The sequence below is a fragment of the Copidosoma floridanum genome, unplaced genomic scaffold, assembly GCF_036245765.1.
Source record: "Copidosoma floridanum isolate Cflo_tuat_1 unplaced genomic scaffold, Cflo_Japanese_pri ptg000023l, whole genome shotgun sequence".
Classification (NCBI taxonomy): Eukaryota; Metazoa; Arthropoda; class Insecta; order Hymenoptera; family Encyrtidae; genus Copidosoma; species Copidosoma floridanum.
The window spans coordinates 688,892-703,529 of record NW_028321900.1 but is presented as its reverse complement, the minus strand read 5'-3'; the positions used below and the strand labels follow the sequence as shown (position 1 = coordinate 703,529).

The window sequence follows — 14,638 nt, the reverse complement described above, 5'->3', positions numbered from 1 at the left end:
AGAACTCGTAGCGAAAAATCCTAACGATAGAATAATTAAGCCCTCAACATCACCGTATAATTGATCTCTCTGGATCATTCCTAAGAATGTTAGACAGCCATAGAAATCCAAGATGAAGCATAGTGATTGATTTCCGAGAAGTTAATAGGAAGGTGATTGGTAATGCATGTACATTGCCTAATATCACAGATATTATGGACCAGTGGGGAGAATCCGTATATTTTTTCAGTTTTTAACTAAGTAAGTGGATTTTAACAAATTCCTACGGCTGAACATGATAAGTATAAAATAGCATTTACGACACCCCCATGGACATTGCCAATATAGACGGAAGCCTGAAGGTTTCAAAAATGTACCTGCCACACTCCAACTCTAGTAGATCATAATTGTATAGTTAGGTTACTTTTTAACCAGTTAAGATCAGCAAATATGGTACTTCAGCCACATAAAGTTGAATTTTCGAGGAAAGAAGTAATATATCTTGGGCATATAGTAAATCAACAAGAAATTAAGTTAGCCCATAAAAGAATACAGGCCGTTAAAGGATTTTTCCAATCAAACAATACGAAAAAAATTAGACAATTTTTAGAACAAGCAGGATACTATAGACGCTTCATAAATGATTTTTTAAAACTAGCTAAGCCATTATCAGATTTATTGAAAAAGAGAAAAAAATTTGTGTCAAGACCTTATTCAACAATCTCCTGACTTTAGTAAATCATTTAAGCTGACAAGAGATGCATCTGACTCCGCTATTAGAACAGCATAACATCAAGAAAAAAAATAAGTTTGACTATCCTGTCACCTATCTTTCAAGAACTCTAAATAAAGCCGAAATTAATTATTCTACAACTGTAAAGTAATGCTTAACTGCACTATACGGAATGCATTATTTTTGTTCGTATTTATTAGAAAATAAATTTATTTTCGTAGCCAATCACGAGCCATCAAATTGGATGCATACAAGGGAAGATCTGGGTCAGTGTGTAATGCGCTAGATGTTTAAATTCATTATAAATACACTTGCAAACACAAGCCAAGAAAACTTAGTACCGATGCTGATGCACTATCTATAAACTCAGTAGGACCGTTTTTTATGCGGAAAACGATATAAACAACGGATTACCATTACTAAGAGTTATGATGATGGATCGATCGAAAATAACGAAAAAAAAAAAATAGAATGATCAAATCAGAGAAAAGGAATAGTAAGAACATCCAATTTAACGATGATCAAACCCAGAAGCATGAGTTAATCAGAAATAGATGTTTCTTAATTGGCAAGGGTCCCTGGACGAACCCTTAGTTCGAAAATAAATAAGGAACAACTAACGTTAAATCATAGTGTGATTCCTCAAAGGAATGGAACAAAAACATTTTCAAAACCACAGACATTGTCCATCTTGACCGAGTATATTAAAAAATGTCACTCAAAATACATCAAATGATTCTAGCTAGTTAAGAAAGAATTTTTCGAATTCAGTAGCCTTAATATCACACGTTAGCAATACGAATACAGAAACCACCGTAACAAAACCTAATAGTTTCACAAATAAGGAAATCCTACAATCCTACAATTACCAGTCAGATATATCTTTATCCTTAGTGCATCGTTAAGGACAAGTATGTTTTCCAAAAACTACCCAAGTGACACTGAAGAATCGTCAGAAGAAGATACACGACTACTAGTATATGACCCTAGACGAAGTGGATTATGACAAGAACTGAGCAAAACGGAAGTAGACTCAAATAAAGAAACTGGCTTAGACACAGACGCAACAAGTACTGAAATCTCCGTTACACCCATTTCAATTAGTAAAAGTTCAAACAACAAAATTTTTAAAGACCAACCTAAAACTACGACCAATAATAGTGATAAGGTTAGTTATTAAGAAATACAAAAGCAAACAAAAAAATTTAATCAAAGTCTACAAGAACTTTTAGACAACTCTAACAATGAAAATAAACCCGAGCAAGCTGATACGGATTTTTTATCAGAAACTAGATTTTCTGACGGAGATTAGCCGGATCCTGAAATTCAGGACATATTAATCGAAATGAATACCTATGATACCGATAATTTTGGTGATTTTGTATGAAATGAAAAAATTATAGATTAATAAAGACAAGTAGCGGACTTTAAATCTCCATTTGATGAGGATAAGATTTTACGAAAATATGTGAAGAGTGAAAGATTATCAATTACCCTTTATATTTAGGAAAAGACACCCTTAGGCTCTAGTACACCAATGCATATAAATACTTCTATTATTCTGAAAAACGGATAGTCTAAAGCCTCGCACTTAAAACAAATAACAGGAGAAACCCCAGATAACTTAAATGAAAACCACAAACAAACAAACTGAAATGCAAACGAACTAATAAATCGAAGTATTGCACCTGATTTCATGCTACTATCGGACTTACACCCTTTCTCACCGATCAATCGATACAAACAACAGTACGGAAAGGTGTATTTCAAGTGTTAGTGATAGTAGCAGTTGTACTGACAATTATAAGAACGTAAATAGAGCCAAGCTAATAAACAATGTAATTACTACCAGGTATTGTCTTACGTACAAAAGGAACAATATAGTTCATTTTATTAGCAAAGATTGTCAACCAGTCACATCTGTTTCAGGACTGTTGGAATCGATAAGAGCACTGGACTTTAGTTATTTAAAATCGAAGAAACCAAAAGTTCTCCGAATGTTATTAATACCTAATAGAGCACATAATATACTATTAGTCGTTATTAATTAAACATCTACTGATTGAGTAACCTTAAAAAATCTCACAAAAGCTTTTAAATTACGTAAAAAAATACTTATGAGACGAAATCTTAAGACTTTCTGAATTTCAAGAAGAGGAGATCTTCAAGACAAATTAAGACCTGGATTAATAACAGATATGTTATTAACAACTTTCAATAAATGACGTATACAAAGTACTGGCTGTTACCATTAGGTTGATTCTCCAAAAATTTAAAAACGTAATGAAATAATACAAATCCCACATGACAGCTCTGTTAAAGGACACAAGGAAATAAACCAAACTTCGATCAGATTATTTATATACTTCCACAAAGATCTAATTGACGTCTTGCATGATTTACAAAGAGGTCAAGTACATCCAAAGCTATTCTTTCTAAATATGTTTAGAACTGTATTCAGGGATGTAAAGAACCTGGCAGAAAATCTGAAATTTGTGGCACTAATAGATAATTTTTATGCTGGTGAAGTAAGCACTTTAAGAAACTAAAATGTTATGCATCAAGAAAATGGAACCATGGTAATAATACATGTGCCACTTGTTGATTAAACCCCTTATAATCTCTACAGACTGCACCCAGTCATGATACGCTAATATGAACAAAATGGATTTGCCTATATAAAATCATCGTACCCTTAGTTAGCAGTAAAAGCAGACCATAATTCGTACTTAGGATTGAACGAAGTTACATTTAACTAACGTAATAAAACGATACATGGTTATAAATACTCGGCTATGGTAGCATCAAAAGAACCCTACTTTATGGATGAATGTGAAATTCTTATGTTATAATGACCTGAAACAGAAGTATTTAAATACTGTAAAATTACGTTTACATCGAAAACCGAAAGTCAATGGACTTACTTACCAGCTAATAGTTCATAATTATTCTCAAGACCAAATGAAAAACAAAAGAACAATTTGACATTATCTGTCTTAATAAAATGGATTGACAAGAAAGAGTTAAAGGCATAGGTCTTTTACCAATATATCATGGATGTACGGGAAAAACTTACAAATTGACCTTAACCAGTGAATATAAGATTATCACTTACATACAATATACCTGTGAAGTAGAAGTGAGTTTAAGCTTAGCTGTACTACATGAATCCTTAAAAGACACTGATGGCTTCCATGATGCTATAAAATTGATTTGAGAATTTTACTTTAATAAATTAGCATGGACAGATAAAGAATTAAATGTACAAAATATAGTTAATTAAATGGAAAAAACCACTAACCTGAAAATTGGTGCAAAAACTAACTTCTCTTTTTATTTTAATACATCATGTCATTAAAGCAATTATTATTATAATTAAAAGAGCAATTTTCATTAGCAAAGCAAGAAGCTGTTTCAAGAAGACTATAAAACGTAGTGTCTTGAAAAAATTTATAAAATGCACCATCAATCCACTGAACGCAGAACCCCAAGTAACCATAAAACAATTGAACAATAAGTTGACTCACTCTTTGCGTTAACAAGAAACTAAGTTAATGACATATCAAAGATAAATCATGACATAAAAAAGACATTGATGCACAAAAACTTCAGAAACAAAGTCAAGCTTTGCTAAAATCATCGATTTACGAGAAAAAAAATCAAAAGTTGCGGAAAATGAACCTAATAACTTAAATCTACCATTTAACTATCTACTTCAGACGTCAAGAAATACATCATTTAGTTCTAAGATTTTAATTTTAAGCTTTATAAGACCAATGGGCGCATTTGTATTTAATTAATTATTACCACTACGTATTCAAACTATATTGGTAGACACAAATATCAGGAAGAAAAAAAAAAAAAACTCTGAGGCTTTGAAATTCAAACGCATGTTGTATTTTATCATAGTTGCATATTACTCTATTGTGAGACTTTTTTTGTAATATTAAGCTTCAGCATGTTTTAAAATTACGTATTTCATTATATTGTGAATCCGCAAATATTTCGGCACAACGTAACAAGTAATAATTGTATCCATCCATGTATTTCCTACCTGTAATCTAATAATTTCATAAACCTAATTTTACTTTTATATTTACATTTCCAACCAACTTAGCACACTGCTGTAGGGAAATTATAGTTGGTTTATGCTGAAAGAGATTCGGAACAACTTTGCGATAGTGTGGTCCATAGAACGGGAACTCTGTGCTATGGGTTGTTCAAGCTATGAGGTAGTGTTTTGTTCACTACTGGAGGCAGAAATAGTGGCTGACAGTTTAAATGCAGTGCCAATGCTACAGGAGCTGCTGGATTCACTATCACATTCATCGGATAATGTGAGGAGTTAGGCAACGTCAACGGCACCTGAGTCCCTGAAAAATGAGAAACTGGTCAGAATCCATAACATGTAGGAGAATGGGCGTTGGTTCGATATAATGATCAAAGATTCGGTCAATAACAATGAAATGAAAAAATTTCTTAATAGTTTTGGTCCAGTGCTTTTCTTAGAGGAACAGCCGTGCATCACACTGTACACTATGTACAACATTGAATACTGGCAAATATCTGATGCAGCAGTCGTGGCAGCGACACTGAATGCAGCACCAACCTTCAAAATAAAAGAAGCAAACGAATTACCAATACAGAAAGTATAAACGCCAATGGATGTCGGAACCACAATACCAAGTAGGAATGTAAGGTTGCCTGCAATAATGGGAACTTCTGCAAAAATAGTAAAGAAAGAAATATTCCAATATTACAATTTGTGAGAGTAAGTTGCACTGGGACCACAATAAGCGTCTATATAAAAAAACCATACAATGCTTACTACCTCAATGAATTCTTCCCGCACAAACATCCAGTAGAAGATATTAATTTTTCCACTAAGCAACAGACACGAGAAGATCTTTTTCTCATTCATGTAATATATGGAACGGCTGAGTTGGCAAAAGACATGTGCCATACAAAAGTATATTGTATAACACAGCAGCCAAAAGAAGTAAAAGTTAAAAGAACCAAGGACATATACACAGCCAATAAAGATAATATTCCTAAGGACCACAATCAACTACGGTGAAAAGTGGTATCTAAGGTGCCAGCTATTATTAAACCAGATGAGTATACCGGTTGCTAAGGCCTTTTGTCCCCCCAAGCCATATAAATTATATCCACTAAATATCGTGCATAATGACAAAATACAGCTGTATCTAAGCTTCGCTACATACTGTAACAAAGAATCAACCAAAAGAGCCTTCGAAGGACTTAAAATGTATGGGGCGAGATATTTTCACAAAAATCGTCAAAAAAACTGCAAAAAAATTACACATTTACCGTGTAAAAATTCTATGTATAAAAGCGATTAAGAAGTGTAACATCTTTTGTGTAAAAAACAAATGAGGTTAAAGAAACTTGTCTGTCATGCCAGAGAGATATCAGTCTAGTCAAATACGATTGGTACTACAAGATATGCCTTGAAACAGGCGTTTCGGTAGATCTTGATGCCCTCAATAGATTAGTAGTAAATGTCAAAAGACCAAGAACGAAAGAGAATGGAAAAAACACAATCACTGACTAACATACAAATGAACCTACGAATACATTCATTTATTAATTTATTGTTATACTTTTTATATAATGCTGATAAACGTTAAAGGTTTTTAGCAACAAATTTTTATTTATAGTGTTAGAATAATTTTAAGAAGAAAAAAAAAAGTAAGAAGTAAAAATTTTTTTTTTCTCTTTTTCTGTTAGATATTCAGTTTATTATAGTCCACGTCTTACCGACAATCGGATTATTTGTATATATATATATTGATCGAGTATGGTGAAAGTTTGAAGAAGGGGAGGCTGTTAAGTGACGACTTGCGTATATAAATGAGCTTTTTATTTTTATTCTATTTTATATTATACATATTTTCTCCATAATAAAATTTTAAGGTTCTTTAAAAAGTCGTATTTAACAAAAGTCGTCACCTAACAAAGCTGACTGTGTACTTCGTGGTTCTCGAAAGTGTCAAGTGGCATCTAAAGCGAGCCATTAAGCCTAAACATAAGCAGTCAGCAAGTACAAGCCCCATAGCAAGTAAGACAAAAAAATTTAACTAAAACTTTGTACAAGGTGCATTTCTTTGCGTGGCATTTTAGTTAGTAGCTTTCTACTGCTCATGGAGTGTGGTTCCTAACTATAATTTCAATATTTTGATTTCACTTGTTATAGTTGCTTGATATGTTAATAGTAATATCGCTCAATAAATTTATAGTTATTATTAAAACTTATTTTAAGCCTAAATGAATGAAAGAATATCATACCAGATTGTTCAAGATATTTTATTAGTTAAAATTAAATCAATGAATAATATCAAAATAAGAAGTACTGAACAACCATATGGAATTAGGTAAAAGTGGACAGTGGGTGCTTGGGTACCCAACTATGAAGTTACAATTCTATAAAATTGTATGGCAAACAATATAATTTTTAGCATAACAATACCTTCTATGAAACAGTATTGTGTACAACGGTGTTGCAATTATCGTGGGAGTGAGTATACCTACGTGAATTGGGTGTATTAAATCAAACAATATATTACGATACAATACAATAAATAAAATATACAGGCTGGCCAGTCCAAGACTGTGCCCTTTCATTGAACCTTCCGGTGATATAAGAACAGCATTCTACTGCCTACGCTGATTACATCTGTCACGTCACGCTCACATCTATCACATACGATCCCATACTTATTTCTCATCCGTATTTAATACCCAAAATATAATTGTACATAGAAAATAAAGAAAAATCATCCTTTAATATGTATAGTTTTCTCCAATAAGGTAGTATTGCCAGTGAACGTCCCTTCAGGACGTTTATCACACTTAGATTTTTTTGACAAATATTATCCAAACATTAAACGTATATTAAAATATCATAAAAAATACCCACAACGTTGTAGCTTGTTAGGCTAAACCATTATTGTATACGTAATACATTAAGAAAAATGGATATTTAATATGTAACCCAAAAAAAAAATTACGTTATTTAAAGTTTGTACGATTTGTAGGAATCTCTTAATTTTTAGGTACGAAAAATTGCTTTTACAAAAACCTATCAAATTTTCAAACAGATCCACAAGTTTCATTTCAAACAAATTTAGAACGAGGGAAGAAGGTGTGCATGTAAGCAAGTATATGAGTACATCTACACGAGAAAAAGAATGGCTAGCTTTACTGTACACATTAGCGTTCCTGTCATTTCTCTAACTTTCCACCACAAACTATGTGAAGAACGACATACAATGTTGATTACTGTATTTTTATAGTACAAAAAAGTTTTTTGTAATTTTTAAGAATTAAAAAAAATCAATGAATTTTATAAGAAATTATTTTTTTATTGTAAAAGTAACAAATTAAATACGTAGAAAAAAATATCTACTATACAATTAAAAGAAGGTTATGCTAAAATGTACTTGTTGCCAAGTTAATTGTTTATTTATCTCATTTATAACCAGATTAAATTAATTAATAGATATTAAATAAAAATTTCTTAAAAAAATATGTAACAAACTGTAAAATAACATAAATAATTGATCTTCTTTTGTGAGGCCTACTCATAGCAGAGTAAGTAATGGCTGTTGCCTGAGAGTCAGAGGTCAGGATTTCAAATCTTTTTGAAAACTTTTTTTTTTTTTTTTTTCTTACAGAAATAGTTGAGTAAAAAAAAAAAAAACATGCATGAAACCTTAAATGTGTGGCATAGTTATGTGATGTGGCATCATGTAGTGTAGAAAAAACCGGTAGTACGTTTGACGAGGTAGAGCCGAAGTAAGGAATCAAGCAAGGTCCACTTCTTTCACACTTTTTTTCACGGTCAAAATATGAAATCGTTGATTTACCCCCACGCATAACACGCCTATAAAAATATAACTTTAAAAAGAGAAGGAAGATATATAGGCATTGAACTTTTACTAATATTAACACTCTCTCTTCAATTTCTTTGTTTTTTTCCCAATATATAAACAAACACATAGGTAGACTATCTGCCGTCTCGCAGACTATAAAGTAGCGTAAGACTGAGGTCCAAAATTTTCAGTTTTAAACCAAAGGCAAAATTAAATGATATAAATTATCATTTATCAAATAATATTAATAACTGTAACGATGATGATGATGATAATGATTATAATATTAATAATGATGATTATGCTGATGATAATGATGAAAATGATGATGATGATAATGATAATGATGATAATGATGATGATGATGATGATGATGATGATGATGATAATGATACTGATGATGATGATAATGATGATGATGATGATGATGATGATGATGATGATGATTATGATGATGATGATGATGATGATAATGACGATGATGATGATGATAACGGTGATGATAATAATGATTATGATAATAAGGATAATATCAATACAAATGAAGAAAAAAATATTAACGATAATAATCATAACGATGACTATGATTTTAATAAGAATAATATTGATAACATTTATAAGGTCATTAAGAATTGTAATGTTGACAAAACTGATGACTTCAATGCTGATAACAATGATAACAATAATAATAATGAAAATGATAATAAGATTAATCATTTTAATAATGACAAAAAAGGTTAATGATGATAATTATAATAATAATAACGATGTTGATAATGTGGATGTTGATGACGATGATAATGATGATATCAGTGATTATAATAATGACGAAGTCGATGATCGTGATAATAATAATGATAATGATCGTGAGGATTGTGAGGATAATGAGAATAATGAGTGAGATGTCTATGATAATTATAATTATTATGATTATCATAAAGACGATAATAATAATAATGGTGATTAAGATGGAAAAAATTTTTAACGATCATGACGATGTTTATGATAGTAATAATAACATCAAAGATAAAGTCGATGAAGATGATCTTTATAATGATGATGATGATGATGATGATGATGATGATGATGATGATGATGATGATGATGATGATAATCATGATGATTATAATAATGAGAATGAATGATGATGATGATAACAGTGATCATGGTGATTATGATGATGATGATGATCGTGGTGATGATGATGAATATGATGATGATGATGATGAAGATGGTGATGATGATGATGGTGATCATGATAATGATGATAATGATGATAATGATAATGATTATGATAAGGATTATATTTATGATGCTAACGATTATAATAGCTAGAGTGATGATAGTTGAAATGATGTAGATGCTAAAGATGGTGTTGATTATAGTATTAAAATAGTTTTGCTGAAAGGAAGCACAATAATTATAATAGTAAGGTTAGCGATGTTATTAAAGCTATGTTATTTATTTAATTGATTTAGTTAAAATAAATGTTACATAAGTACAAAAAAATAAAAATAGCGTTGTTGAATATAATTATACAACTATGAGTGAGTTTGGAAGTCGTTCCTGTTCTCTTTAAAAAACACTGAGAATTCGCTGTTGTTCCTTACACTATAATTTATGTTGAAAAAAACTTTATAGTGAATTTGTTCTAATATACTTTTATCAATGATTCGTAATTAGTTAGTCGTCGATCCTTTTTCAGGAATTTTTAAGATATATTTTTTTTTTTTTTAGCTTTTTTACATACTTCTTATATTTTTTAATCAAGAATCTTACTAGGCAAGGTAAGTTTTTTGCAGTAATAGATGTTCATCCCGTTTTTTTTATTGTTTTCTTTAATTTTCTAACAAGGTTAGAAACCAATTGACTTAAGGACATCTATTAGGGTTGTGTTACAAGTGGTAGTAGGATCGCAAATTTCCAGCAACGTTTACAATAATTTTTTCGTAAGAGCTCACTGACACTAGCTTTTATATACACTAACCTTTTTTTTTTGTAGTAATAAAAACAGTAACTTATGAATTTTTTTGAATGTTAATAGATTTACTATTATTTAATTTACCATACAACAGTGATTTAGACGTTTTACATGTTGTTTTTCTGTAAATGTAATTATACGTGATTTCGAATAAGTTTTTATTTTGAATTAACATTTTTAGTTTATGAATTAATTTATGAATTAATGTAGCTTAACGATCTGCAAATTACATTATTAGCTCTTGTGATTTTTCGATTATGTACTGTATTATGAGTTTATTATTGTCTAAAGATCGTAATCGTGATCAACTTTGTCATTCGCATATACTAGCATATAATTCTATTAAAGATGAAGTGGTGACATAGAATGGTCATTTTTATCTGATTTAATACAAAAATATAGGATACAGCATATAAGCGAGTCTGACGGGTATAAGTGTGACATTATTATAAATGTAATGATAACGCGCACGTCTTCCTATGGCCCTGTTTTGTTTCTTCCTAGGGTTCATGATACATTGTTTATACTTGTTTTTTCTTTTAATATTAAGTCTTGTGTTAGAACTATACATAATTAAAGTATACATGCTCATTTGAACGATAATTGCAACATTTTTTTACACACTATTAATTTACAGAAAGTACAACTATTTCCATCCATCGTTTGACGTTTACTTTCATAGAGCAATTTTTTTTATCTTAGGGCTTTGCAATTATTTATTATATGCTTTATTAATAGTATTTGTTTAAAACCTTACTTTATGTAGCTTTTTTGTGTCAAATGGTTTTTCTTTTATAGAAATTTTTAGGTTTGTGGTGGCTTGCCTATTTTCTTTACAGCTCTGCGTTCTGCTTATGATATACTTTGTTTTGTGTTTTTATTTTTCTCTCTTTGAGTCACACAATCTGATTTCTATTATTGATTGATAACACTTATACATTTTTTTGTCTTCTTGTATTAGGCGGGCTAGTTTAGTGATACCTGATTTTGAACACAGCTCAAATATAACTGTACAAATGTGAATGCTTAGTCATCGTCTCCTAGCTTAGAATTAAAAATTAATACATATTTATATGTGTGTGTGATTAGAAAAGAATTTTCAATATTTTTGTTCATACTTTGAACAATAAATCAAATCTTACTGTAACAAATCATAAGCTTAAGTTAGTAACCAACCATTAGTTAGTTTGACTTGATATATGATTACTTACTTAGCATTTTAGCTAGAAAATAGCTCTTCTTCAGAGCATTCTATAAAATTGTTGTATCAGATTAATTAACACGTATATTTTCCTTCAAGGATAGATGAAGAAAAATGAAGCTTACTACTTTTTCTTCTAAGTCTTTGTTGTTTTATAGCTTCATAGTAAAATTCATTAAATAACTTGTTATTTACTTACAAAAAAGTAGCTGCTGTACTTTCGGGACATTCTTAAGAATAGTTAACGCCTTTATTCAGTGAGATTAATTTAAATTTCTTGTCTCTTGCTTCTAATCCTCGATTCATTTTACTAAAATCACGCTCGGTATATAACTGAGATAATTATTTATGCCTGAGTAATTTTTTACACTTCTTTGCCAACAAATTGCACTTAATAATAATATTCATTTTATAATAAAAATTTATTCTAAAATTATTTTTTCTTTATATAAATACATTCAATCACTTACCATAGCACTTGTCATTTCCCTACCCAACTCATCCTTAGAAAATTACTTTAACTAAGTATAATTTACTTATTCTATGCAATTAGGCAAACAAACAATAAATGACTTTTAATGCGTCACTGCTACAGTTCATAGTTTTTTAAGTTTAAAACGTACAGTATAAACATAATTTTTATAGGCTTATTTGTATTTATGTATATCATACAATATAAAGACACAGCTGACTAAATCGTTTTAACAATTGTTTCTAGCATTTTAAGGCGTTTTACTTTTTTTACTATTCTTTGAATAATTTAATTATCAACTAAAAATTTGAAGCAAACCAACTAGAATTCACAGATATCTTGCTCTGCCTTGCTACTTTAGTAGCCTCTAAATATAATTTAGCAAATGGATACCTCAGACTTGTGGTAAATAACTAGTATTGTGTCAAGAATAGTCATGGGACTGACACACTCGGCTTGTTGTCTTTAAATTTAGTTGTAAGACAAAAACTGTGAGTAATTTTTGTCAGTTATCTTTATTTTTAGTACTTTTCCAAAAATTATTTTAGTGCAGAGGTAGAAAAAACATGAATTGAACCTTATTTTGTGAGTTTTAGAATCGTTCTCATATTTTTAATTAATATAATGTTAATCAAAGGTATCTCGGATAATAAAATTTATATTATAATTATGAGTAGTTTAATAGTATGTGTTTTTAGAATAATACTTTATAATTAAATTTGATTCTCAAGATTTGGTTCAACTTTAAGAAGCTAGTTGTTAAAAAGAAATTCAAGCCCCTGGTTTTCAATGCCCAAATTTTGTATATTTGTAAGATTTATTAGTTAAACGTCAACATATTTTTTTATGCAAAGGATAGATTGGACTAGGAAAGTGCGGCTTTTTTAACTCAACATTTTGTAAAGAGATTCCTCTTCTTGCCAGCACTCTCTTTAAGAATTGTTGGATTCTCTGCGATTCAAATATAACAATAGTCGAGCAAGTAGAATTACGAACTGCCTATTATTTCTGATGAGTACCCATAGTGTACTTATTACTACGTATTAACTTTTAACGTAACCCTTTCCAACCAAAGAAGTTTATTTAAATGTTTCTAATAAGACAAAGTGATACAACTACTCAAAGAAACATTTAGTTTTGTATTTATAAGTACAATTCTAAATATTTTTAAAAAACATTATTTTTATGTGTTTGTTAAGTTGTGTTGATAACTGTTTATAATAATTTGTGTCTATCAATGTGAAGTCTAACACAATTCATCGAATGTAGCTTTTCTGTTGCCTAACTTTGTATTGTTTAATTAAGATAGTTATGCAGATCATATTTATTTTTCAAGAACGATTGCAATAGTTGAGTCACTGCTTCTGCATCTTTTGAGTTTAACTATAAGGATATGTAACTCTATCGTCAGGTTTTGTGCTATGGCATTGTTATTAAAGAACTAACAGTACACATATACTTAGGAATAACTGCCTACAAAAAGCCAATATTTTTATACTACAAAGAATTTTCTTCTTCTTCAGTCCGTACTTTATTAAAGAAAGTTAATACAATAAGTTTAATTACATAGCACATGTATAGTATATAAATAATAGGACATGATCCTTCAGTTTCTCCAATATAATAAGTACAGATGTAAGCGATCCATCTACTTCGCTTTGATAACTTCTTCTTTGTTCATTCATAAAAACTAAAAAAATTCAGTAGTGCCTTATTATTCTAAGATCCAAGCAAAAATACTGTCCTAATTAACGTTAAAGACTCACTTTTTCACATTCATGAGGTTTATTTATGAAATAAGTTCTATTAGAATAAATGCATAAGCGAGTAAAAATACATTGTCAATGTATTTTAGGTGATCCGCAGTCTTTTTATACTTAAATGCTAATTTATTTATACAAAAATTTCAATTCAGTGAGCATCTAATTGTTTTTCTTTAGATCATGGAAAACAAAGAAAGAGCTTCAATTACTTATTCTAGCACAAATTCAACAACTAATAAGCAACTAAAACTGACTGTATATATCTGAGCCACCTGTACGATGATTTTGACTACTTTTGTTAAAAACAATCAGAGTAATCAAGAATTCAAGATAATTAAATTAATTTTTTACATGAGCTTGGCTGTGTTTAATAAATATTTTCTTAATACATTGTTGTCTCACTTATTACCTTGACTTATTATTTCTCCTAATTACCTAATAATACAGGTATGTTTGAAGTTCGCTCTTATGCAATAACTCTTAATATTAAAAAATTGCTAAAATATTTTAGTACTTCTTGTTCTAGATAATGCTACATACTGACAGTTTTAGTCAGTAGCCCGCTGCCACTCATCAAGTGCAGACGTAGTAACTAATTTTATAAGATTAACCAG

The 14,638-nt window shown here is 30.0% G+C and overlaps 1 protein-coding gene across 1 annotated transcript in view; it reads left to right on the top strand.

Annotated features, from left to right (window-relative positions):
• Cad96Cb (protocadherin Fat 4-like Cad96Ca) overlaps window positions 1-14,291 on the top strand; it is an 898,994-nt gene extending 884,703 nt beyond the window's left edge. Inside the window, exon 17 of the mRNA XM_089595008.1 lies at window positions 14,202-14,291. Coding sequence (XP_089451134.1) covers window positions 14,202-14,291 — 90 coding nt within the window. The remainder of the gene's footprint in view (window positions 1-14,201) is intronic.
• The last annotated feature ends 347 nt before the right edge of the window (window positions 14,292-14,638 follow it).